At 53.1% G+C, this 27,356-nt stretch overlaps 2 protein-coding genes across 8 annotated transcripts in view; both read right to left on the minus strand.

Annotated features, from left to right (window-relative positions):
• SUN1 (Sad1 and UNC84 domain containing 1) overlaps nucleotides 1–27,356 on the minus strand; it is a 283,061-nt gene that overhangs the window by 72,506 nt on the left and 183,199 nt on the right. The window lies entirely within an intron of this gene.
• DNAAF5 (dynein axonemal assembly factor 5) overlaps nucleotides 1–27,356 on the minus strand; it is a 35,756-nt gene that overhangs the window by 3,544 nt on the left and 4,856 nt on the right. Inside the window, exons 3-12 of one of the 7 annotated variants that reach the window (XM_012532672.3) lie at nucleotides 22,564–22,688; nucleotides 22,088–22,206; nucleotides 18,539–18,771; nucleotides 17,769–17,981; nucleotides 13,994–14,137; nucleotides 12,435–12,603; nucleotides 10,166–10,313; nucleotides 7,166–7,316; nucleotides 6,314–6,470; nucleotides 4,501–4,692 (exon numbers count right to left, since the gene is read on the minus strand). In XM_012532672.3, coding sequence (XP_012388126.2) covers nucleotides 4,501–4,692; nucleotides 6,314–6,470; nucleotides 7,166–7,316; nucleotides 10,166–10,313; nucleotides 12,435–12,603; nucleotides 13,994–14,137; nucleotides 17,769–17,981; nucleotides 18,539–18,771; nucleotides 22,088–22,206; nucleotides 22,564–22,688 — 1,651 coding nt within the window. Of the gene's footprint in view, nucleotides 1–4,500; nucleotides 6,471–7,165; nucleotides 7,317–8,531; nucleotides 8,623–10,165; nucleotides 10,314–12,434; nucleotides 12,604–13,993; nucleotides 14,138–17,768; nucleotides 17,982–18,538; nucleotides 18,772–22,087; nucleotides 22,207–22,563; nucleotides 22,689–27,356 lie in introns of those variants that run through there. The other 6 variants (XR_004482868.2, XR_004482871.2, XR_004482870.2 and 3 more) reach the window with 6 other exon arrangements.

Raw genomic sequence — 27,356 nt, forward strand, 5'->3', positions numbered from 1 at the left:
AATCAAAACAGTATGGTACTGGCACAAAAACAGAAATATAGATCAATGGAACAGGACAGAAAGCCCAGAGATAAACCCACGCACCTATGGTCAACTAATCTATGACAAACGAGGCAAGAGTATACAATGGAGAAAAGACAGTCTCTTCAATAAGTGGTGCTGGGAAAACTGGACAGCTCCATGTAAAAAAATGAAATTAGAACACTTCCTAACACTATACACAAAAATAAACTTGAAATGGATAAAAGACCTAAATGTAAGGCCGGACACTATAAAACTCTTAGAGAAAACATAGGCAAAACACTCTTTGACATAAATCACAGCAAGATCTTTCTTGATCCACTTCTTAGAATAATGAAAATAAAAACAAAAATAGACAAACGAGACCTAATTAAACTTAAAGCTTCTGCACAGCAAAGGAAACCATAAACTAAACGAAAAGACAACCCACATAGTGGGAGAAAATATTTGCAAATGAAGCGACCAACAAGGGACTAATCTCCAAAATATACAAACAGCTCATGCAGCTCTATGTCAAAAGAGAAAACAACCCAATCCAAAAATGGGCAGAAGATCTCAACAGACATTTCTCCAAAGAAGACATACAGATGGCTAACAGGCACATGAAAAGATGCTCAACATTGCTAATTATTAGAGAAATGCATATCAAAACTACAGTGAGGTATCACTTCACACCAGTCAGAATGGCCATCATCAAAAAGTCTACAAACAATAAATGTTGGGAGAGGGTGTGGAAAAATGGAACCCTCCTACACTGTTGGTGGGAATGTAAATTGGTACAACCATTATGGAGAACAGAATGGAGGTTCCTCAAAAAACTAAAAGTAGAACTACCATATGATCCAGCAACCCCAATCCTAGGCATATATCTGGAAAAACCTCCAATTTGAAAAGATACATGCACCCCAATATTCATAGCAGCACTATTTACAATAGTCAAGACATGGAAGCAGCCTAAATGTCCATCGACAGATGAGTGGATAAGGAAGATGTGAGAATATTACTCAGCCATAAAAAAAGAATGAAATAATGCCGTTTGAAGTGACATGGATGGACCTAGAGATCGTCATACTAAGTGAAGCAAGTCAAAGAAAGACAAATATCATATGATATTGCTTATATGTGGAATCTAAGAATATTATACAAATGAACTTATTTACAAAACAGAAATAGAGTCAGAGATGTAGAAAACAAACTATGGTTACCAGCGGGGAAAAGAGGGGAGGGATAAATTGGGAGACTGGGATTGACACATACACACTACCATATATAAAATAGATAACTAATAAGGAACTACTGTATAGCAAAGGGAACTCCACTCAATACTCTGTAATGACCTATATGGGAAAAGAATCTAAAAAAGAGTAGATATATGTATATGTATAACTGATTCACTTTGCTGTACAGCAGAAACTAACACAACATTGTAAATCAACTCTACTCCAATAAAAATTTAAAAAATAAAAAATTAAAGGGAAACAAAAAAATTAACAATAAAGTCTTAAGAAAGACAGATCTGATAAAGGACTATTATCTATAATATACAAATCTTAAAACTCAACAATATGAAAACAAACAACCCAATTTAAAAATGGGCCAGGGACTTCCCTGGTGGCGCAGTGGTTAAGAATCTGCCTGCCAATGCAGGGGACACGGGTTCGATCCGTGATCTGGGAAGATCCCACATGCCACGGAGCAACTAAGGCCGCATGCCTAGAGCCCTGTTCCACAACAAGAGAAGCCACCACAATGAGAAGCCTGCGCACCACAACGAAGAGTAGCCCCCAAACGCAGCCAAAAAAAAAAGGGGGGGCAAAGACCTTAACAGACACCTCATCAAAGAAGATATACAGATGTAAAATAAGCCTATGAAAAGATACTTCACATGATATGTCACCAGAGAAATGCAAATTAAAATGAGATATCACTACACACCTATCAGAATGGCCAGAATCAGAACACCACATGCTGGCAGAATGGCGAATGACACGGACTCTCATCATTGCTGGTGGGAATGCAAAATAGTGTGTCCACGAAGACAGTTCGGTGATTTCTTACAAAAATAAATATACTCTTACGATATGATCCAGCAATCACATTCCTTGGTATTTACCCAAAGGAGCTGAAAACTTACGTTGGCAAAAAACCTGCACACAGATGTTTAGAGAAGCTTTATTCATAATCGCCAAAATTTGGAAGCAACCAAGATGCCCCTCAGTAGGTGAATGTATAAATAAACAGGTTCATTCAGACAATGGAATATTAGTGCTAAAAAAAAAAAAAAAAAAAGAGCTCTCAAGCCATGAGAAAACATAGAGGCATCTCAAATGCTCATTACTAGGTGAGAGAAGCAATTCGAAAAGGCTACAGACTATATGATTTCAAGTACGTGACGCTCTGGAAAAGGCAAAACTATGGAGGCAGTGAAAGATCAGTGGTCGCTAAAGTTGGGAGGGCGGACAGACGGACAGACGGACAGGTGGGGCGCAGAGGAGTGTTAGGGCAGTGAAACTATTCTGTATGAGACTATGAATGCAACGAGGGATACGTGTCATTACATGCTTGTGCAAACCACACAATGTACGGCGCCCAGAGTGACCCCTAACGTAAACCATGGACTTGGGGTGACCGTGGCGTGTCTGTGAGGCTTACTGACTGGACCAGATGCAGCACCCGGGGGGGCTGCTGATCACGGGGGAGGCTGTGCATGGTGGGGCGCAGGTGTGAGGGAGTCTGTGTACCCGCTGCTCACCGTCTGTACGAACCGTGCGGTCTGTACGAACGGGGAGGGCGACGGCTGGCCAGGAACCCCAGTCGGGCACACGTGCCGACCCCTGGTGCAAAGCCAAGGCAGACAACCCGTCTGCTCTCAGCTGTTGCCGTTGTAAGCAGTTTCCATTGGTCTCGAATTCACAGTTTGTTTCCGTTCCCCGGAGAGCAGCGACATGGTGCCCTACAACGGGGCACCTGAACCTGCGGGTGGCCTGGGCAGGGGCTCTCAAAGGGTGCCCCAGGGTTTTGGGGGGCCCTGAGACCCTTCAGAGGGTGTGAGTCAGAACTCCGTCCACAGTGACACGAAGGGCACGACCCCCGGCTCACGGGGCGCCCTCCGCACTGAGGGCTCAAGGCCAGGGCGGCACGAGCGCTGGCCGGGCTCTGGGGAGTGAGTCACTGCAGGAGTCAGTTATGTCCTCAGAGGAGCATAAAAATCATCTACTTCATGAAATCTCAACCCCTGAGCACCCAACTTTAGTAAACTCATTCCGATGAAGTCTGGATTTTCTAGGGACTGACAGCGTCTGCCCTCCACCGAGCGCCCAGCGCGGGTGGTCACAGATCACGCCGTGGCTGGATCTGCTCTCTGTCTGCTTCCTCGTCGTCCCTCCTCTGCATCCTTCTCGTTCTCCTTTCTTGACTTCTTTTGGGTTATCTGGACAGTTTTTAGAACTCCACTCTAAACTGAAGTCTGTTTATGGCCATCTCAGCCACGTGGCTTCGCTCACACGTCGGTGGTGGTTCAGGGGATACGACACGTGTCCTTCCTTTTTAGCTTTTCAGCACCCTGGGATGGAACGGGAGGCACACGCGTGTGCAATGGGGCCGAGGGCTGGGCAGCTCCCAGACACCACTTTTTACTTGAAAGAATGACCAGTGACAACTGCCTCTTGTTATTCAGACTTGGGGACTCAACAGGATGCTTTCTTGTAAGCGAATGAAGCGACAGTATTTGTGGCTGATGATAAAATTGAAGCTCTCAAGCAGTAATAAGAATTATAGAAACTTGTTTCTGCCACCAAAAGCCTGACAGCCTCCTGAAGCTGTTCTTCCCAAGACTTTTCTGAGCTTGACGCCAACAGTGACTTTTTGACACTGAGAACAGAGCGCGTCCAAGTTAATGAGCACGCGGGGCGGATAGATGGACTTGAGCGGAACGGGTGTGGTTCCACAGTGGCTCCAGGGTCTACACTCCAAGGAACCTTGAGGAGACTACCACCTGTCCAGTCAGGGTGCGGTAAGGGAGAGGACCGCTATCAAGATACTCTTCTCTTCCAACTGCATCTGTGTGGGCCGTTTGTTTTTCACATACTTTAACCAAACGACACGCATCACAACCGACGCAACGCAGAGATGTGCGTCTGGTTGTCTTCTATCAGCTCGACGTTAGAGAGATTCACAAAAATGTAAAATAATGCCACTGCTCTTATTTTGTTTTACAAAACGCATCTTTCAAAACCACGTTATTTATGTTAAAATGTAATGGTTGTTATTTTAAAGAAATTAATCAGTACCTTAACATTTTCTCAAGTTTTAACTTCTACCACGGTGAACACCAGGGGCCGTAACCCACAGGACACAAGCTCGTTGGGACCCGCAGTAACTCAGAGGACACGGGTTGCAAGACTGCGGGCCCAAGGGAGTCCGGGCGCCCGGCCAGCTGCTCCCGTGCGGCTGGCCCGAGTATGGGGATGAAGCTCTTACCGAGAACTGCGTCCTGGATGGCGCTCTCAGGGTCGTCGAGGTACACGAGCAGCTCCCTGTACAGGTGCTGAATGTTGCTCTGGTAATAGCACTTGCCGGCCTCGTTCCCGACACGCTCCAACCAGGTGACCAAGGAGGTGGTGGCCGCCAGCCTCACCTCATTGGAAACGTCATCCAGGCGTTTTAAGAGTTCTGCAAGGAGGGACCAGACAGGAGTGTGAGGAGAGGTTCCAGGGCAGGCGGCTCCCAGCTAAGCTCTCAGCACTTGTGGAGCACCGGCCCCTGGCCTGGGAAACCCACAGGCGGGTGCTGGGGAGGGGCTGGTGGTAGCGGGTGTTCCGGGACCCTCAGCCACTCTGGCCCAGGGGTGGACTCCGTGGACACGGAGTGAAGGTGTGCTTCACACCCGGCGTGGGCGTCTTCGCCCTCTGACCTGCAAGGCGGCTGGGGTCCCCCCGGCTCCGAGATGCTCAGACTCAGAGTCACACACAGGCCTCACACCCCATCCTCCCCAAGGAGCAGACAGCACAGGAAGGACGTCTGCTGACCCCGCTTTCTGCCCACCGTGGCTCTGGGGACAGAGCTGAGGGCCCGGTGACACGACAGCCACCAGCTACATCAGCTGTGTTTCTGCTGAGCCTCTGGGACCAGATGTCCCACCGCTGAAAGTGGACTAACAGTCCTTCCTGATCCGCAGAAATGCTTCCTGTGAACGGGTGAGACTTCTATCAATGCGTGCTCTTCTCACAGATCTACACGACGCGCCTGCGGGCCTCTCACTGCTGTGGCCTCTCCAGTTGCGGAGCACAGGCTCCGGACGCACAGGCCCAGCAGCCGTGGCTCACGGGCCCAGCCACTCCACGGCATGTAGGATCTTCCCGGACCAGGGCACGAACCTGCGTCCCCTGCATCGGCAGGTGGACTCTCAACCACTGTGCCACCAGGGAAGCCCCAAACGTTTATTCTTACACATGCAATAGGTTCCAAGATAACGCTTCATTCTAGCTGTAGGTGGCAACAGATGTTATGGCAGGGAATCCAGATGTTCACACAGGAGGGGCTAAGGGTCGCCACTGCCTCAGGCGTGAGGAACCGCTTTTTGCCACATTTGTTAATCCCGCCTGTGGGCAGGGTCCTTCCCGCGGCCTCAGCTCTCAGCTCCTCCAGTTTCTTCGGCTCCTGTTTCTGCCGGCAAGCCTGGTCTTCCTCGTCTGCCTCCTGGGCTGCTTCAGGGGCTGCTTCTTGCCACCCTTGGGGCCAGACGTGGCCCCTGCCGCAGGAAGTGCTCAACTTGTTTGGAACGCCTGTTACCCTTGCAGATTTCCGCGATCCCAACCACACGTGGAAAAGATGGCACTGAGGGCCTGTACCTTCCACCTCCCCCCGCCACCCCCGGCGTGGGCACACCCACCAGCCCCTGAGCTTCTCGGCTGCAGGCCCACCTCCAGCGACGCTGCTCCGCTCGGGGCCGGGTTTCACTTCTGTGGCCGGGACTCATCGGTGCTCTCCGGTTCCAAGAGGCAATGACACGGGGGACGCGAGGCAGGGCTGCAGCCCTCACACCGGAGGCCACGGGGTGGTACCCCGGCCGCCGTGGGCGTCTATGCTCCCACCCAGCCCGCAATTCCAGTCCACAAGACGTCTGTCCTGTTTCTTGTGCTACGTTACTTATTCAGTGACATTCAGTGACGTCATACCTGTCACATCCACGTTTAGACTCATAGCACCGACCTGGCCAGAAGTCAAAGCAGCATTTTCTATTTTTCCTACCAAACAAACAGAGGCGTATGATTGGAAAAGAAGAATGTCCTACCAGGATAAATCTTGATGAATTTGTCTGCATCTATCACACCATCAGAGGTCTTTAAAAACACGTTAATGATTCGGCATGAAATCAATCGAGTCATCTGAGAATCTTCTTCCAGGGTGGTTAGAATTTGAGGCATCAACATTTCCTGCACTTCCTGTATCTGCAATAAAAAAACCACACAAGCTGTGGGTCACGGCTGGTGCCACCCTGGTGACAGAGACTGCTACTCACACACTGTGTACTTTGCCCGTCACTGAAGAGACTTGGTTTTGATGCAAGTATGATTGAGTCTGGAAAGCTACTTTGAAATTTCTATGTAAGAAGCAGACCTGAATCTTGATTTTTAAAATCCAGATAATTTGAACATCGGTCAGTTGGTTTTTAAAAAATCTGTTATTCAGCACCGATCCTACACAGCCCACTACTTACTAGCAGGACTGGGTATCGTGTCCAGTAAAGTTTGGGGGCATTTCAACTTAAGTAACAGCTGTTCAGGTACCACAATGTTTTCCCTACTTCTACTGTTTCCTCAATTCCTCATCTATCTGGAAATATGAATACAAACAACACTCTTGAGTCAGACTCCTGTGATGAAATTCTTTTCTTGTAAACGGTAACAATCACTTAAGAAAACCCCCAGGTGACCCAAGGAAACAACGGGCTTTCCCCCCAGACCTCTGCTCGCCCTCTGGCCCCATAGTCCCATCCCCTCGGTCTGTCTGGGAGCATCTGCTGCCGCTATCAGGACAGGAGACTCAGGTGAGCGCTCTTCACCTGCGACAGGTGTGCCAGGCAGGCCCCGGAAGCCAGGGCACAGACTGTTCCCCTCTTGGGTCCAGGATGCATGAGCCCTACCTGCTCATCTGACAGGACTCCGCTGCTGACAAGCGCCCAGAGGCAGGACACAGCCGCTGTACGGATGGCCGCAGCCGTCCTCCCCGCGTGCCACTGCAGATTGGGGACGAAGATGTCCTTGATCAGGGTGTCCAGGTAGCCATGGAACTGTCTGGAGCGGAAGCAGGAGAGAGTGGGTGAGAGGGGCACCCAGACTCCCCGAAGGAAGCGCTTTCATTTGGGAAACGGACTGGGCGGAGGGAAACGGCCAAACAGACAAAACGAGCGGAAATCGAACACTGGACGTTGAACGAGAGCCCCCGCGCCCCGGGGTAGTGGCCAGGGAGGGGACGTGGGGCTCTCTCCCACGGCTATCACGGGGCAGGGCTGCACTCGGGCTCCTGCCGCCTCTCCTGGGACTGGACCCTGGGGCTGGGGGTGTTTTCCAGCCTCCCTCCCACTCTGTGGCCGAGGGGCTTCCCCAACACCCCTCCTGGATCTAAGAAAAGGGTGGCCGCGCCACCCCGAGCACCGATGGGGCGTCAAGTCATTCCCACAGGCGGCGACCTTACAGAGATGGGCCTCAAGGTCCCTGCAACCACGTGAGGTCCCGCTGACCACGCCCGCTACCTTGGCAAGAGGGCACTCTGGGGCTGCACGTATGGTCCCATGTGTCAAGACACGGGAGCGGGCGTTCACGGGAGACACGGATGTTCCCGCCAACATAGTCGGGGACCTTCCTCTCGACACGCCGTCAGGACAAACACAAAGCAAAACAAAATCCCAGCCCTGAGCTCCACTGGCTGGCCTGGCCACCCGGCAGCGGAGCCACACGTGAGGCCCCGTCCAAAAGCCCGGGGAAAAGCCTCAGCCCTCCTATGACTCCTGTACCCCACGGGCCTCTGCTGATGGAGCAAGACGTATTCTGCTGAACAAAGGACTCATTGACTTGCTTCCCAGGGTCATTCCAGAGCACGCTTCACAGGGGGCTCCCGCCTCCAGCACCAGCTGCTTCGGGACCTGGACCAGCGTGAGGGCCTGTGAGCCCACGGCTGCGCCGTGCCCCCAGCAGGGGGCACTCCTGAGCCACCTGCGCTTCCGACAGTGGACCTGGTGGCAGGGCGACTCACACACATTCAAGGTTTTCTACGTGCTTTAGTTTTTTAGCAAGGAGCTGCTGTTCCCTGCAAAGGGATTCACCAGGGGACTCTGGAAAGCTCAGCCCTGTGTCCTGGCTGAGGCGGCCCAGGCGATGTGGCCACGAGGGCCTGAGGGCCGAGTGCTGACCGTGAGGAGGGACGGGCAGTGGGACTCCAGTGATATGCTGGGAGCAGAAAAGGCACTGGACTCCCCAAGAATGAGTACCCTGCTTCCAGAGGACGCACACCTGTTCAAACGCAGCTGGGCCCTGAGACCAGGAAGCCCAGCCCGGGCAGGCCCACGGGCTCCTCCAGAGCCACCAGCGTCCGGGCCTTGCCCTACGGGAGAAGCTCCGTAACATCCTGCACGAGGGGACGGCACTGGGTGGTGTCTGGACGCCCAGAGAGGGGAGCAGGCCTCCTTCACTGGGGGATCGCACTCCAGCCAGGGTGCCCCTGCCCCCGCCGTCCTCTGGCTGGGAGCCCTGCACCACCGGGTGTGCCAGTGCCAGAGGCGCTTTTGGGGGTGGGGTGGGGTGAGGGGGGCCGCATTCCTTTGCTATCTCAGACTCTGCATTCTGTAACCCTGAGGTTCAAAACCAAGCAGGTGTTGCTTTCCAAAATCTTTCCTGCCTGTAAAAACAGTTAATCCTTGCACTAGACAACTGTAAACTGAACAACTTTCTTCTCCTGATAGCGGTTTCTTTCCACAAGAAGCCTTCAAGGGCAGCTTCTTGAGGGAACTCGGTTCAAGAGCGGGGGCTTCGTTCCCGGGGGTTGGCTGTCCTCAGGGGGACGCAGCGGAGCAGGGCCCCAAGGGGTAGTGACTGATCCGCCGGCTCTCTCCTCACAGGGCAGCTGCCAGACCCAACTCAGTAACCTTTTTATAGTCTCTTCTAACCCTTGAAGTCTTTGCAGACAAGCAGGAAATAAAATTTCCTGCAATACAATGGGCTGGCTAGAGGCCCAAGAGCAGAGATCAGAGTAACATCCAGAGAAGTGAAGTCTGAATAATGACCCGTTATTTCCCTAGGAAAGTCCAGGACAGGCCGACGACAAAGATTTGCTCCCTCTCAGGGGATGGGTCCCGAAAGAGCAAACAGCATCTCACTGCCTGAAGCCCCACAGCCCATCCTGCCAGGACGCTGTGTCGCTTTGCAAAGGGAGAGGGCGGGGCCTGCTGATGGCTCTGCTCTGGGCTGCCTCACGTCCAGCCTGGGCCGCCCGCCTCCTTCCCTTCGGAGCCCCAAGCTGGAGGCCCGGGTGTTTATGCTGCCTCAAGTCCCTCCGGAGGAGAGGAGTTTCCTAAGTTCTAACCTTAACGGTCATTCAATCAATTCTCTGTGAGGCCTGAAAGGTACCAGAAGCCTTTTAAAGCTGAGAACAGCTAATGTATAAACCATTAGTAGTTAATGTTCCCTAAAACTTTTTCATTCAACGGAATTTTAAGGACCACAAGAACGCGACTGATTTAGTGTCTCTCTATGCGGTGCACTCGCTGCGGGGACTACGCCGTTTCCCTGGGGCGCTGGCTGTGTGGGGAGTCACACGACAGCAGGACCCAGAGCTCAGGGTCACCCCAGGTCCCACCTGAGACCTCAGTGCGGGGGCACGTGGGGACCACTCAGCCACAGCACAGCGTGGGGGGCAGCATGGGGGGACTGCGTGGTGGGCAGCATGGGGGACCGCGTGGGGGGCAGCATGGCGGGGACTGCGTGGGGGGCAGAATGGGGGGACCGCATGGGGGGCAGAATGGGGGGACCGCATGGGGGCAGAATGGGGGGACCGCGTGGGGGGCAGCATGGGGGACTGCGTGGGGGCAGCATGGGGGGACCGCGTGGGGGGCAGCATGGCAGACCACGTGTGGGTGGAGCCGACCTACCCCTGCGAGTCCACCGTCTCCCGGGCTCCCAGCAGCAGCCCCGACAGGGTGGAGAAGAGCTTCAGGCGCATGGGTGGGTCCCGGGCTGGCTGGAGGCAGCTCCTGAGGATGGGGACCAGCTGGGGCAAGGCTTCTCCGAGGGCAGGGCCTAGAGCACAGACAGGGGCCTCATTCCTATGTGGCAGGAGGATGGGAGGACGGAGCCCCGCAGCCACTCTGGCCGCGAGCGGAGGTGCATGCTGGGCACGGCCAGCGGACATGCACCCTCAGCTCTGGGAAGGATGCTCTCAGCACAGGACGCCAGGTTCCGCCTCTCCCTTTGACCCTCCCCCCACCATGGCTCTAATTGTTTGGTATGTAAGCTTTCTTTTTTTCCCTACATCTTACCAAATTCTTAAAAAAATTTAAAGTCAAGCAAACTTTTTTTTTAATTTATTTTTAAAATTTATTTATTTTTGGCTGTGCTGGGTCTTTGTTGTGGTGCACGTGTTTCTCATTGTCGTGGCTCCTCTTGTTGTGGAGCACGGGCTCTAGGCGCGTGGGCTTCAGTAGTTGTGGTACGTGGGCTCAGTAGTTGTGGCTCGCGAGCACAGGCTCACTAGCTATGGCGCACGGGCTTAGTTGCCCGCGGCACGTGGGATCTTCCTGGACCAGGGCTTGAACCTGTATCCCCTGCATCGGTAGGCAGATTCTTAACCACTGCGCCACCAGGGAAGTCCCCAAGCAATCTTTTAAAGGTCAACCAAAACCCAACATTCAGACCATGTAGGCTGCTTGATGTCTGACCCTGAGCTTGGCAGCCAGCATCCTTTCCTATGCCTGTTACTAGATGAACAAATTGTGCCACTGTCCCCGAGCCTGGAAGGATCCCAGATGCAGTGACGGTGCTCAGGACCCGGACCTGCACGTGATGGGGAGAACGCAGTCTCCGGGGTCTAGACGTGAGCCGCAGCTCAGAAGAATCGGGTCACCAGTTGCCCTCCCCGCCAGGCCCTGTGCTGACCCGGGACATCGTGTGTCAGAAGTGAAGCCGTCACCCTCAGGCCCTCTGGTTTACTCTCGGTCTGCTACTTCTGTACTCAGTCAGGACTTCAGTCTTTTCAGAGGCATCACCTCAAAGCCCAGGGTCAAAGCAAAACAAGCGTGACTGGAGGGTCCACTGTAGCCCGAAGCTCTGCTGCTGCCAGGGTGCACTGTGGCCAGAAGCATGGCATGCAAGACCATGAGCTCGGAGTCCTGCTGCCCTGCTGGTCCTACCCTAACCCCCGGGATGGGAGGCCAAGCGGGCACAGAGGGTAGGCAGCACCTGGGGGAAGAGCACGGGGACGCCACTGAAGAGCATGGGCCACACAGGACGCCACGCAAAGTCACGCTTTCAAGGTTTAATTAACATAGGGACTTCCCTGGTTGCTCAGTGGTTAAGAATCTGCCTTCCCGGGCTTCCCTGGTGGCGCAGTGGTTGAGAGTCTGCCTGCCAATGCAGGGCACGCGGGTTCGTGCCCCGGTCCAGGAAGATCCCACATGCCGTGGAACGGCTGGGCCCGTGAGCCATGGCCGCTGAGCCTGCACGTCCGGAGCCTGTGCTCCGCAACGGGAGAGGCCACAACAGTGAGAGGCCCGCGTACCGCAAAAATAACCCAAAAAACAAAAAACAATCTGACTTCCCATGCAGAGGACGCAGGTTCGATCCCTGGTCCAGGAATGAACATGCTTCAGGGCAACTAAGGTCACGCGCCACAACTACTGAGCTCGCGCGCTCTGCAGCCCATATGCCGCAACTACTGAGCCCATGCACCACAACTAGAGAGAAGCCCATGTGCCACAACCAGAGAAGCCTGTGTGCTGCAATGAAGAGCCCACGTGCTGCAACGAAAGATTCCGCGTGCTGCAACTAAGACCCGACACAGCCAAATAAATAAATAAACAAAATTAAAAACGTACATTGGTCCTATGTCACACTCTTGAACTAATTCTTCCAAAAAAAAAAAAAGGTTTAACATAAAAATGTGTGCCTGGGCAGACTTTAAAGACCCACGTTACAGCAAGTCTTCACTATAGAGTTCGCAGCATCTTTTAAATTAAGGTTTTGTTCCTTAAAACAGCTGTTCTCCGCAGGCTGAGAGTGACCGTGAGTGACTCTGAAGAACCAGGCCTTGGCGTGCCGCCTCCTGGGTGGTGCTGAGCAGCTGTGCCCGTCTGTGCCGGGGCTGCTGGGGCCACACGGGACCAGCGCTCCGAACCCCACCCGGGGCGCCCGTCTGAGGCCCACCTGAGTGAGCAAGCACCACGTCAAACTGCAGGAACCCCATGGAGTGGCCGGTCCAGTCCCGGTGCGAGGCAGCCAGCCGCTCCAGGAGGGCGCCCACGTGCGCTCGGAAGAGGTCCTGGCTGCCGTCCATGCTCTCCACCGCAGCCAGCTCGGCCAGCGCCTCCTGAACCTGGGGGAGCAAGTGACAGGCTGGGACAATCCGATCTTGGGACTCACAGACCCCACTGGAGACCCGTCCTCACCACCTGAGGGAGGGAGAGCCACTCGGGCACACGCCACGTGGCCCAGGGCTCCCGCGACGCCCCTCCTGTCTGTATGAGAAATAATGAAATGGACAAACAATGGACAGGCAGTTCAGGCACAGTCCCCCCACCCCCCATGAGGCACCACCCGGGGCAGGGCAGTCCCTGCAGGGTGGGAGGCTCACCCTGGAGTCCCAGCCAGGCTCCATCTATGGAGAAGTGGGAGCAGGCGGTTTCAGGGCTGGCACTGAACAGTCTTAAACCACGGGTGCCAAAGATGGGCCCACGTCCTCGCTCTCAGAGTGCTTCACCTGACCAGACCTCCGGGGACAGGGTGTCTGCTGCTCTGCGGGCACAGAGGAGACGGAGGACCGGACCCTCCTCCCCCAGGGCTTCAGGAACAGGACGCCCCCAGCATGCTGTGCAGCTGTCCTGGGGCCCCAGTCTGGCCTGCAGACTCACCCGTAATGACAGACTCGGCTTTTCTAGTATTTACAGCCCTACAGTGATGACCTCCCTGATCGGACACGTGCCCTCCGGAAAGGGGTTTTTTTAAGAGAGAAAGAAAACACAGTTTACGAAGGCCGCGGGGAAGGGGAGGGCAGGCGGGGAGCCTCCCGGACACAGTGTGGATGGAGAGGGGGAGACAGAACCAGGGGGAGAAGTGGTCAGACAGCCGGGTCTCTGGATGGTCCTCGCAGCCGCAGGGAGCTGGATGTCAGAAGATTTTAAGTTAAATACAGAGCCCGGGGCGGGGGGCACCTCCCGGGAGGTCCAGTGGTTAAGACTCCGTGTTTCCAATGCAGGGGATGCAGGTTCGATCCCTGTTTGGTGAACTAAGATTCCACATGCCGTGCGGCACGGCCAAAACAATAAAGCAGCAAGGAAGTTCAATGGAGAAAAGAATTTGAAAAAAAATACAGAGCCAGGGGAATGGAAACAATTGTGTAAAGCTGGGCTGCAACCAACTGGGACAACCACCATGCTATTCTCTCTCCCGACCTCCGGTGCATGTGTGCCCCCAGCCTCACTCAAGTGCACATTGAAGGCGAGGCAGGCCTCGTTTCTTGCCTGTTTCTCCAAGATTAAGCAGCCGGCCCCACTCTGAGGTCCTGCAGCCAATGGGCAGTTGGAGGGAATTTAAAATCCCCTGTACCCGAGGCCGCCTAGGGAACGCATCACCCCGCATGTTCTAGACTCTTTCATCTTAGGTAGCCAGTTCGCTGGGCAAGCCCGAGGCTTGGAGTTTGACAGCAGAGACTGACAGATGGAAGCCTCCCGTCCAGGGGCTGAGGCAAAGCAGGAGGACCCCCTCACCTTGGCACCAAGGCCCGCGGGTCCCCACAGCGCCAGGACAGTCACCAGCACCTCCATGAGCGGCACGCCGGCCCCTCGGCAGTCCTCCCGGCTCACGGACACCACGGCCTGCACGCACTGCAGCAGGCGCTCCCCGTACAGTCGCTGTGGAGAGAGCAGGGCACCGTCAGCGACCCCTGCACCCGCTCGGCCGCCCAGACGAGGCCCCGCCGACCAGGGCCATGGAGCCATGGCGACCCCGCGAGTGGACTGGGCCAGGATTCTGGCACATCAGCCATAAAGAGGGCGTCCCTCTGCACAACAGGGAAACCGAATCCCTGCTGAATCCCTGAGAATCAAGGAATTCACGGCAACTCTGTTAAGTGCTTAATGGTATTTGAGTTACATTTTAAAAAAGTTTGCATGTGTTAGTGACACACACTGTAGTAGTGATAAGTGGAAGGACAGGGAATCTGGATTTGCTCTCAGTACCCCAGCTCTTCCCACCCCACCCCCAAAGTCAGAGAGAAGCTGGACCGAGGGGGACGTGGCTGGAACCGGGCGGCAGGCACGAGGGGTGCACACTGCTCCCCTCCCCTTCTGTGCACTTCTGAGTGTTTCTATAATACTAAGTTAAGAAAAATAAAATTCTGTGATTCAAAGATGCTTCCAGACTGCCGGGGGTCAAGGTGACACCTCGGTTGGGTCGAGCCCTTCTCTCACCTCCCAGCCTCCAGCCTCATCCACTGTGAAATGGGGGCCAGGAGTGGGCACGGGGTGGGGGCCCCAGAGGAAGAACCGCCTAGAACACCCCTCCCACACGCCTGCTCTGCTATGTTTCCTAAAGGACAGAGGGAACCAGGGCAAAATGCTTAAGGTTTTTTTTTTTTTACTATTGGGGGTGTGAGCTCAAAAGTTTGGTGAAGATTTGGCTAGACAATGGATTGGTTCTAAATTCTGAATCAGCTCTAAAATCCTACGACTCATTCACAAGTGATATAAATCATAGAAGTTTAAACAAAAAATTCACTGTGGCATGTCCCCAGCCACTCAGGGGTCCTAACTCCCCCGAGAAGCCACAATTGGTGTTTTATTCAAACACTTACTTTTCCCGCAGCCCCATTTCTCTCAGACCTGGATTGACTGATTGATTGATTTTTCTGAGGGCATGACTTTGGCTAATTTCTAAATGACCTGCAGTACATATTTAAGGAGCTACCATTCTTTCAATTAAAATAAACAGGGATTGGGACTTCCCTGGTGGTGCAGTGGTTAAGAATCCACCTGCCAGTGCAGGGTACACGGGTTCGAGCCCTGGTCCGGGAAGATCCCACATGCTAAGGAACAACTAACCCTGTGCGCCACAACTACTGAGCCTGCGCTCTAGAGCCCGTGAGCCACAACTACTGAGCCCGCGTGCCACAACTACTGAAGCCCACGCGCCACAACTACTGAAGCCCACGCGCCACAACTACTGAAGCCCACACACCTAGAAACCGTGCTCCGCAACAAGAGAAGCCACCGCAATGAGAAGCCCGCATACCGCAATGAAGAGTAGCCCCTACTCGCTGCCCGTGCACAGCAATGAAGATGCGACGCAGACAACAATAAATAAATTTTAAAAATTAAAAAACAAACAAACAGGGAGTTGCTCTCAGCAGTGGCTGAGCCATCTCACGACACCTCCAGATGCTGGAACTAACCAAAGGTCTGTGTCCTTCACAAGCACTGCCCTCCTGCTGTGAACACGGCACCACCTCTGAGGAAACGGGGCCTAATGTTCACGGATTTCACGATATTTAACCAGAGGATTTTCAACACCTACCTACCTACACACACACACACACACACAGAGAGAGAGAGAGAAAGAAAACAAGACACAGAGGGAACTGACACAGAGGGAGATGCCACAACTTCACCGGAGAAGGCGCCAGGCACTCCCATCCCAGACCCCACACCCAATTCCTGAGTAAACAGGAGGAAACGTTACTTCTGTTTTATCAACCGTTTCTGCATCTCAGTCCCCTGTCGATAAACAGCCAGATTTCAAAGCAGAGGCTCAGGTCCTGTCAGCTGAGCCCAGGCCCAGGCAGACGAGCAGAGCGTCTCTGGGGCCCTGTTGGCTCAAGCCGGGGCTTTACATTTAGTTTGGTCTTGAAGCATTTGAGGCCTGTCCTCACAGTCCCTGGAGAACGACTGTAGGAAACACTAGGACGACCCCTCCCTGTGCGGAGGCCGTGCATCCTGGCCACAGGCGTGCGAGGATGGGAGTGGGTCGCACGACTGGGGTCGCACGGCTGGTCCCTTGGCCAAAGGCTGGAACGTGTCTAGAGAAACGTGTGTGGATGGAACTGTCAGGAAGGGGCCCCTCTGTTTGCAGGACCGAGTAAATCTTTCCTGGAAGGACTGGAGGAAGAGGAACCAAGTGTGCGCTCTGAACTAGATGGATCGAGGGACCAAGGTTTCCTGTAACAACACTCAGGTGTGAAAAGACGTTTCCTTTGCTGTACAGCTTGCAACACGTGTACTGAAACACCTACACAAACTTTCAAGCTGCACCTTCTAGAACAGAAATGCTTCTGGAATGAAAATCCTTGTTGGAACCAGTTGAGTAAAAATGTGGAACTTTTTTCCACATTTTTAGATAATCATAGTTTATCTTAAAAATGGGTTTTGGGAAAAGTTGAATTATGGTTGAAAACACCAGGAGCAGGTGAAAAAGCCCAAGAACGTCCCCCCTCCAAGACCTCTGTTCCATCCCCCCCATCTGTGTTTCAGAAGCTGCCTTATAGGCTTAAGATGGTTCCCACACGACTGTGAACGTATGTCAGAGTTAAGGCCAGATGCAGGTGTGGAAGTGCATCTCCCGGCAGCTGAGCGGTAGCTGGGCACCCCTGTGGTCCAGCTCTGTGGCCAGGGCAGCCACTGTCAAGTGTCAGCTGTGCGGGGCCAGCTTCCCATGGCCCAGGGGGCCTGCAGTGCATGGGTCAGACGCCTGGCGAGGCAAACCCTCGTTGCTCTACAGAGAGATGGGAGGGTGACTGGCCAATCCAAAGACTCAGGGTTTAAGCCCATCACAGCCACATGAAAACAAGGTCGTTATTTTTCTTTCAACAGCAAACAATTGTAAATTATTCCAAATGACTAAGCCTAACTACCTACATTGTTTCAGCTTCAGATGTAATGGATTTACTGCTCAATTTAAGACAAAACAAATCTGTAACCACCAAGCAGAGCTCCCAATAACGGTTGCCAGATCAGGTTGCCTGTTGGAAGCCCCGTTAGAAGCCAAGTGACCGGGGTAAGAATAAGCTCGCCATGGAGACACCGCGTGCGACATGGACCAAGAGATGGGGCGTGGACTCACAGGTTCTCTGGGGGTGGGTGGGGTGGGGGTGGGGGTCTCCAGCTGAGACCACCCACAGCAGCGCCACCCATAGAGCGAACTGCCCTCGACGATGGACGCGCTCTATCTGACACCGCCCAGTGCTGGCCACACGGGCTACTGTGCACTCGACATGCGGCCAGCGTGACAGAGGAACTGCCTTTGCACTTTGTTTCATTTTACTTTAAACGGCCGCCATGGTGGATGGAGAAGAACGGGCCAGGAGACACGTGGGTCCAAACAGGAGGACATCAGGGCTGCATCCCAGCTACCACACCGGTCAGATGTCCCCGAGAGGCCTGTGGGACTGACAACTGCTATGTGTGGATGGTCCCACAGGGGACCGAGTCACCATGGAGATGGGTGGACTCTACGATCCCCCCAGCCCCACCCTCTCCCGCGCATGCTTACATTTTCAGACCCCTGGCAGATGTGAGCGTGGGCCAACTCCACGGCGATGACCTTCACGTGCGGCCGGAGGGCCTCCCTCGGGCAGCCTCGGATGATGGAGGCAAAGACCAGGAGGCCGGAGGGGGAGGGAGACTTCCTCAGCATCGACAAGATCAACTTCAGAAACACCTCCGGGCTGACGAAGGTCCCGATCAGCTCTGCAGATCTCGTGCACTGAGGGCAGATGGAGGAGGCCTGAGGCTGCCGCCCCTCTCAGCCCCTCGCTGCTCTGCGTCTGCCGTGCCCGCTTTCACCTGCCAGAAGCAGCCCTGCAGGCCCGTCTCTTCCTAATGTGCTCAAACACCCACGAAAACTGGTGAGTCCCCTCATGAGCTCAGAAGTGCCCGGGGAAGGAGTTCATGCCATTTGGCGTGGGCACGGCTGTCAGAGCGTCCTCTCTGAGGCCCGACTGCCTGAGCTGGACTCATGGGGGCGGCTCTGCACGTCTGTCCGAGCAGTGACCACTGCAGTGGACTGCGGATGGAGGATGTGTTTACCTTCAGACACAGGGCCGCTCACCTGCACATGCTTAATTTAAAGAGAACCGTTAAACGCCTTTTTTATGGGCACGAAGGCTGGATGCAGAAGGCTGGGGAGAACCCGGGGGCCGCGGAAACATCTACACCTTCACACAGGGGCGACTGCGTGACTGCTGATACGTGTCCAAGTTCACACACTGCAGAACTAGGAAGGGTGCATGCAGCCCCTGAGGACAGTGGAATGCCACTCACACTGCGGACCACGGCCTTCTCCTCGTCGGCACAGGCGTGGAGCAGGGTGCGCAGGACGGGCTCCAGGTGCTGCGTGATGTGGCCTTCCGCGTGCAGCAGCAGTACCGCCAGCAGCTGTGCCGACTTCACCCTGGTCGCCACCACCCAGTCGGTGATGTCGTGACAGATGGCGGGAAGGATCTTGGAGAGGTTTCTGAAGACCAGCTCCCGGCAGCCCAGCCCCGGGCGGCTCCCTGTGGGTCATAAAGATGGATGGGAACTGGTGAAATTTACAGACAAGATCTCAACGATTCATGTACGAAGTCACTTACTACACATTCCTCACTTAAGGCACACCTACGGGTTTTATTTTGAGGTCTTAAAAAACTCAAAGCAACTCTGAAGACAGAAATGACGCCACAAAGTGTCATGATTTACTTTAAGTCTTTACAGCGATCCTGAGGTGTGACTCACAGTAAACTACATGCTCGAAGGGCACAACCCTGAAGTTCTGACAGATGGATACCACTGTGAACCATCACGGCCATCAAGGTAACGCGCACCTGCCACCCAGAAGGTCCCTGTGCTCCCGACGATGCCCTCCCCTGCCCCCGGGCAGCCCCGGTCGGCTTCCTGTCGCTATGGGGAGCCGCAATTTCCCGATTTTCTGTGAGTGCAGCTGCGCAGCACACGCTCCTCTCTGCCTGGCTTCCTCCGCTCCGAGGCCCAGCAAGTGGTGGGGGGCGCCGGCCCCTGCTCACTGCTGAGCAGCGTTCCAGCACACGGACAGACCACAGTCTGTCTGTCTACCTGCCAATGGACGTCTGAGCGGTTCTGCCGTGGGCTGTCGCCGACGAGACTTCTCTCGGGTGGGCGCCCTGGAGCGCCACGGCTAAGCACATGGAAGGTGGGCACTATACTGATTAAGAAATGGCCGAGCGGTTTTCCAACGCTGCTGCACTGCTGTCTGCCCTCCCCAGCCGTGCACGAGGCCTGAAGCTCCTCCACACCCGGCACGGGCAGTCCTAGGTCAAGCCTCCAGGCAGGGAGGGGCATCTCCTTGTGGCTTTGATGTGCATTCTCCCCACGAGCAATGCCCTGGAGCACTGACTCATGGGCTTGTTTGACATCTGTGTGTCCTCAGTTAAGTGTCTTTTCAAACTTTTTTTGCCACTAAAAAACTGGATTGTGTTCTTGATATTGAGTTTGAGAGTTCTCTCTGTGCTCTGGACACAAATCCTTATGTAGACAATTTGCAAACGTCTCAGTCTGTGCCCTGTCGTTTCATTCTCTTAATGTCTTTCAAAGAGCAGAAGTTTTCATTTTGATGAAAAGCAATTTATCAGTCATTTTTTGTGGAGTGTATTTAGGTCGTACTCTTAGATCCACATGGCATTTGGGGTTAATTTTCATTTATCAGGATGGTTGGATCCAAGCCCACTTTTTTTGCACATCCAGTGATTCCAGCACCATTGCTGAGACGTCTTTTCTCCCCTTGTCTTTGCAACTTGCCAAAATTCAGAGTCCACATGCCTGTGTCTTGTTTCTGCTCTGTTCCACTGGTCTATCGCTCTGATTTTTTATTTTTTTAATTTATTTTTGGCTGTATTGGGTCTTCGTTGCTGCGCACAGGCTTTCTCTAGTTGTGGTGAGTGGGGGCTACTCTTCATTGCGGTGCATGGGCTTCTCATTGCAGTGGCTTCTCTTGTTGTGGAGCACGGGCTCTAGGCGCGTGGGATTCAGTAGTTGTGGCACACGGGTTCAGTAGCTGTGGCTCGCGGGCTCCAGAGCGCAGGCTCAGTAGTTGTGGCACACGGGCTTAGCTGCTCCGTGGCATGTGGGATCTTCCTGGACCAGGGATCGAACCCGTGCGCCCTGCATTGGCAGGCAGATTCTTAACCACTGCGCCACCACGGAAGTCCATGTCAGTCTGTTTTTATGTTCATAACCTCACCATCTTGATTACTGCGTTTTATGTCTTAAAACCAGACGTACTCATCTTTCAACCTGGGCCTTTGTCTTCAAAGTTTTGGCTGTGCTAGGTCCTTTACGTTTCCTTGTGAATTTCAGGATAAGTTTCTCAATTTCTATAAAAAAGCCTTCGAGGATTTTGATTACAAGATTTTGACCTTAAAGACTCAAAACAACTCTAGAGATAGAAATGAGACCGTGACATGTCAAAGTTTAAAGCGTGTTTTAGTAAAAAGAACAGCTTGTACCATGAGGCCTCACTTTGAATTTTTGTTCCTGTTACTTTTCTCTTTTTATGGTATATGAGAGAATTAGTTCTAAATGTTTCAGATTCTGCTGGCGGTTTAAGTGAGCTTGTTACAATTTTGTAAAAAACAAAAAGGAAAACAATAAATGCCCTTTTCTTCCTGACATGTCCCTTGTGGAAAGTTTGTGGGATGAGGGGACAGGTTAGGATCGTCTGGGGAGTGGTCCACTGACAGGCGGGCACACGGCCTGAGAGGCATTTCCAGAGATGCGCGCCTCACTCTGAAGATGGCTCTGAAGCCTCCTTTCCTGTACTTGATACGGCAGACACGATAATTTAAAAGATGGTGCATTCTCAAACTTTACTAAATCAGAAAAAACCCTGCTGGCAACTAATTTTTGTACCTTTTCCAAAACATGCGTGATTTCCCCTCATAGCAGTTGTGCGGCATGGGAGGTGAAGCTGCATGAATAAACATGTGGACGAAAAAAAAAAAACACGGGCCTCCCAGGTATGGGGGAGGAGCCGCCTTCTGGGTCTCACAGTGAACAGCAGCGGGTGCACACGAGGCATGAGCAGTTGTCTTCATGCTGCCCTTCGTGCAAGGCGTCCCCTCCAGGGTGGCCGTCCGAGCCTGACTTCACCTGACCAGGGCTGGAGGGGCCTGCGGGCCCAGGTCCCGGTCCCTCCCATGGTGCTGCCTGTCTGACCTGGTGCATGTATACTAGGCTTTGTCCCTGCCAGCGGCACTCCACCATCACTCCACTGTAAGAAGACACCCGCAGACAGACTGCAGTGATACAGGCGTCCGATCAAGTTCAGTGGAAGGGACTTCATTCCTAGACAGAAAGTGTTTCCAGAGCAGAAGAAACTAGACACGTGTGGGGTTGAGGGGCAAAGAGGGGGGCCGCAGCCCGGCGGGCAGGGGGCTTCCTTGGAAATGCAGCCCGGATCTGACTCAAGAGCTAAGGGAACACATGGCATGCCCGTGCACACACACGCACACACGGGCGCTCACGGTCTGGCAGAGAACCACGACGAGGGGCAGGACGGGAGGTCCAGCAACGGGAGGCTCTGTTCTGAGGGTAGCATCACCCGGAACATGAGGACTGCATCTCACCGGCTACCTGTGTGTTTGCTTCTCCAGGTGAAGCTCACAGAACAGCTTTGTGAGATGACAAAGCACCACCCATTTCCAACGTTTCCCCATCAGGCTCACGCTCCTCGGATGGCCGCGCCCTCACGTACCCAGGGAGGCCCGCCCAGGACCCCGAGGGAGGCCCTTCCCGCCGTCCGGCTCTACCTCCGGGACTCGCCCTGCTGCACCGCTGGCCTGGGCTGGCCGCGCTCACCTGGCGAGGGGTGGTGTGCGGGGGGCGGGCCAGCGAAGTCCAGCTTGTCCTTGAGGTCCTCCTCGTTCTCCATCTGCCAGCGCAGCCCGACCTGCTCCCAGAGGCCGGCTGCCTCGCACCTGCCGCACAACACAGACCCGGGTCAGGGGGCGCCCTCGGGGGGGCGGCCGGGTCTCTGCCCGAGGGAGCTCACCAGTGAGTCTGCCACGCCTCCATCACTAACCCAAGCAAAGTGCTAAAGATGCAAAACTGTACTGTCAAAGTCCCATGGCCTCCAAGCACGCGGGATGCGGGGACACGGTGGCTCCCACAAGACTCTGGACCAAAGGAAACAACCACCGCCGTAAACAACAGCTTAGGAAAAGCCAGCGCCTGGTGAGGCAAGCAGGAGGGAGGCGCGCGGCACGGCGGCTCTGGGGCGGGACGTGTTGCCCTGGCACCCAGAACCTCGGCCTGTCCGCCACGTTGCCACTTACGCGATCTCGGGGATCTCGTCGTCGAGGCTGCTCAGGAGAAGCGGGATGAGCTTGTGCAAGAATGAGTAGCGGTCCCGCAGGTGCAGCAGCCAGCCCCCGACCACACGCGCCACTGCCTGGCGCACCTGCAGGCAGAGGAGGGTGAGCGGCCTGCACGCGCGTGGGGCCCGCGGCAGCCCAGGCCCCCGTGCGGGCACACAGAGGCCCCAGAGCCCGCTCCGGTGCTCTGGCAGCTCTGCATCCCCATCTCGGGCCTGGAACGAGATGCTAGCACCCTAGGTCTCGCTGCTTCAACCCCTGTCCTCCGGGCTCAGGCCGGACCCTCCACTGGCCACGGCAGGTCCTGCAGCCCCGCCTCAGCCCTGTGGCACGTTTGCGGCCTCCTGTGTGGGAACCTCCTGGCTGGGCTGGGCACTGGCCGCCTATGTCCAAGAAAGTGACGTGCGTGCCTCTACCCACCTCACCCACTGCAGCGAAGAGGTGACCTTCATGTCGCATGTGACCCGGGGAGCAGCAACAGGCCTCTGTTTTTATCATGTTCTGATTGGACCCAAGGATTCCGATGCCCGTTCCAGTTTAGTCGGGCAGGATCCCACCCACGGGGGCTCGGGTTACATCGCACCCCGCGGGCTCCCAAAGTAGCCAGCACTGGACGAGGAGCAGCCGCGCTGCCTCGGCTTCGGGTTCTCCTCTACGTCACTGGAACTCACCTGGGAGGTAAGTTTCATTCTTTCATCCGCCCCTCCCCTCCCCTTCCATCTACCCCCCTCCCCGGGGCCCCCCCTGTCATTCCTGAGCGCCAGTGAGGGGCTGGGGGCCAACCAGACCTGCTCCCTCTCCCTTCCACCAGGGTTCTGGCCCAGGGCAGGTGCGCACAAGCGCCCAGGGCCTGAGCTGATCGCCTGTGGGGCGCCAGCAGCGGGGCAGGTGGGGCTGTTCCCAGGCAGGCTCCTGGGCAAACACCTATACGGTCACATCCTTGGAGCCTCAACAGCAGGGTCAGTGCTTTATCCCAACTACACAAAGCACACAGAACTCCGTCTTCTAGATGAAACACCCACAATCAGAGACGAGCAATGTGCAGAGGGAGCGCCCGACGGTCAGGGCGAGCCTGGGGCAACCGAGGGCACGTGCCTGCTTATGGGCAGTGACTTAACCTGAGCTGGGTGCTCTCACCTGGATGGTGCACTCAGGGGACCGGGGCCTTTCTGGGCCTGGAGGAAGCTGTGACAGCCCTGCTGCACCGGGACACCACCCCTTCCCACCTCCTTGGACATATCCTGCAGACCTCAAGTGACCAGGCTCCCGAGGGAAAAGTGAGGCCATCCCTCTGGGGCCCCTGCTGAGAAAGTAGGGAGGGACGGGCCTCTCATCACTCCCTGGGTAAGTGATCGGAGCCTCTAATCTTCCTGTGTAATAGAACAGGCACCTGGAGCCATTCTGGCTGTCTGCACACACTCTAGCAAAACTGTCCTGACTCGTGCAAGTTCAATGTTTCATTGTATAAAGTAACTGTGACCAGCACAGAGAAAGGTGCTCAGCATCACTATCACTAATCCTCAGGAAAATGCAAGTCAAAACCACAGGGAGATACCAGCTCACGGATGCAGAGGAACTGGATCCCTTGTACATTGCTGGTAGGAATGCAAAGCAGTGCAGCCACGTGGAACACAGTTTGGTGACTTCAACAAGCTGCACATGTGTTACTGTAGGACGGACACAGCAATTCCACTCCTGAATGTTTACCCGAAAGAAGTGAAGCAGGACTCAAACGGATCCCTGCACACCATCGTCCTCAGCATCCCTATGCACAACAGCTAGAAGGTGGCAACAACCCAAGAGTCCGTGGACGGATGAATGGAGGAACGCAGTGTGGTCTGTCCACACGGTGGATGCTACTTAGCCTTAAAAGGAGCAAAGCACTGACACCTGCCACAGCTGGGTGGACCTCACCAACACAATGCTGAGTGAGAGAGGCCAGCCACAACAGACCCCATCCTGATTCCACTTACGTGAAACAGCTAAATTGTCAGATCCAGAGAGACAGAAAGATTAGAGGTCATCAGGAGGGTGGGGGGGACGGGGAGTAATTGCTTAATGGTCACAGTTTCTGTTCGCGATGATAAAAAAAGTTTTGGATGGTGGTGATGGTTGCACAGCACTGTGAATGTACTTAATGTCACTGAACTGTGCACTTAAAAATGGCTAAAATGGCAAATTTTGTTATAAACATTTTACGAAAAAATTTAAAATTAATGATGTAATATATCAAAAACATTGAACGCTTTAAGTGAGGGAATTGTATGGTATGTAAATTATGGCTTGATAAAGGTGTTTTAAAAAATGAAACAGGGGCTTCCCTGGTGGCGCAGTGGTTGAGAGTCTGCCTGCCGATGCAGGGGACATGGGTTCGTGCCCCGGTCCGGGAAGATCCCACATGCCGCGGAGCGGCTGGGCCCGTGAGCCATGGCCACTGAGCCTGCGCATCCAGAGCCTGTGCTCCGCAACGGGAGAGGCCACAACAGTGAGAGGCCCGCGTGCCGGAAAAAAAAAAAAAAAAAAAAAAAAATGAAACAAATCAAAATAAAGAGTTAATTATAAGGGAGCCCCCATAAGACGATCAGCTGATTACTCTACAGAAACGCTGCAGGCCAGAAAGGAGTGGCAAGATATATTCAAAGTCCTGAAAGGGAAAAATCTGCAACCCAGGATACTCTATCCAGCAAGATTACCATTTAGAATAGAAGGAGAGAAAAAGAATTTCTCAGACAAGCAAAAACTAGAAGAACACAGCAATACTAAACCTATCCTAAAAGAAATATTGAAAAGTCTTCTCTAGATAGAAAAGAAGCGAGAAGCTATAGGAAAGAGAAAAATCACAATTGGAAAGTAAATCACTTAAATAAGCCAGTATACAGGTTAAAAAAAAAATGTAAAAAATTTTTGTGACAGCAACAATAGCCACAATGAATGACAAAAGGATAACTATGAAGATGTAAAAGAGGACATCAAAATCATAAAACGTGGGCGAGATGAAGATGTAAAAGAGGACATCAACATCATAAAACGTGGGCGAGAGGAGTAAGAAAATGTCGATTTTTTTTCTTTTAGAATGTGTTTGAGCCCCTAATGACTATCAGTCTAAAGCAAGTAGATATAACTATGGGTTAACATACTTGAAAAACAGGGTAACCACAAATCCAAAACATACAACAGATTCACAAAACCCAAAAAGAAGAGAACACAAGCATAATATAAAAGGAAATCATCAAATCTCTGGCTAGGCTCACCAAGAAGAAAAGAGAGAGGTCCCAAATAAATAAAATAAGAAATGAAAAAGGAAAAATAACAACTGATACTGCAGAAATACAAAAGACCATAAGAGAATACTATGAACAATTATATGTCAACAAATTTGACAACCTAGAAGAAATGGACAAGTGTCTAGAAACATACAGCTCACCAAAATTGAAACAAGAAGAAATAGAAAACTTAAACAGACCAATTACTAGAAGTTAAGTAGAATCTGTAATAAAAAAGCTCCCTGGGCTTCCCTGGTGGTGCAGTGGCTGAGAATCTGCCTGCCAATGCAGGGGACATGGGTTTGAGCCCTGGTCTGGGAAGATCCCACATGCCGCGGAGCAACTGGGCCCATGAGCCACAATTACTGAGCTTGCACGTCTGGAGCCTCTGCTCCGCAACAAGAGAGGCCGTGATAGTGAGAGGTCTGCACACCGCGATGAAGAGTGGCCCCCGCTTGCCACAACTAGAGAAAGCCCTCGCACAGAAATGAAGACCCAACACAGCCATAAATAAATAAATAAATTAAGTAATTAATTAAAAAAAAGAAAAAGCTCCTTGCAAGGAATTCCCTGGCGGTGCAGTGGTTAGGACTTGGCGCTTTCACTGCCAGGGCCCAGGTTCAATCCCTTCTTGGGGAACTAAGATCCCACAAGCTGCATGGTGTGGCAAAAAACAAACAAACAAAAACAAAAACAAAACAAAAACTCCCTGCAAACAAAAATCCAGGACTGGGTGGCTTCACTGAGGAATTCTACCAAGCATACAAAGAATGTACACCTATCCTCCTCAAACTCTTCCAAAAGACTGAAAAGGAGGTAACACTCCCAAAGACATTCTATGAAGCCACCATCACCCCGATACCAAAATCAGACAAAGACACCACCAAAAAAGAAAATTATAGGCCAATATCTTCCATGAATATAGATGCAAAAATTCTCAACCAAATATTACCAAACCCAATCCAAGAACACATAAAAAAGATCATACACCACGACCACGTTGGACTCATCCCAGGGTCACAAGGATGGTTCAACATACGCAAATCCATCAATGTGAAACACCACATCAACAAAAGACAAAAACCACATGCTCATCTCAAGAGATGCAGAAAAAGCATTTGATAAAATTCAACATCCATTCATGATAAAAACTCTTACCAAAGTGGGTATAGAAATAACATATCTCAACATAATAAAAGCTACTTGTGACAAACCCACAGCCAACACAATACTCAACGGTGAAAAGCTGAAAGTCTTCCTCCACTCTCACCACTTCTATTCAACATATATTGGAAGTCCTAGCCACAGCAATCAGATAAGAAAAAAGAATAAAAGGTATCCAAGTTGGAACAGAAGAGGTAAAATTCTCACTATATGCAGATGACATGATACTATATTTAGAAAACCATGAAGACTCCACACAAAAACTACTAGAACTGATGAACAAATTCAGCAAAGTAGCAGGATACAAGATTAACATAGAGAAATTGG

This window comes from Orcinus orca, chromosome 16 (assembly GCF_937001465.1).
Source record: "Orcinus orca chromosome 16, mOrcOrc1.1, whole genome shotgun sequence".
Classification (NCBI taxonomy): domain Eukaryota; kingdom Metazoa; phylum Chordata; class Mammalia; order Artiodactyla; family Delphinidae; genus Orcinus; species Orcinus orca.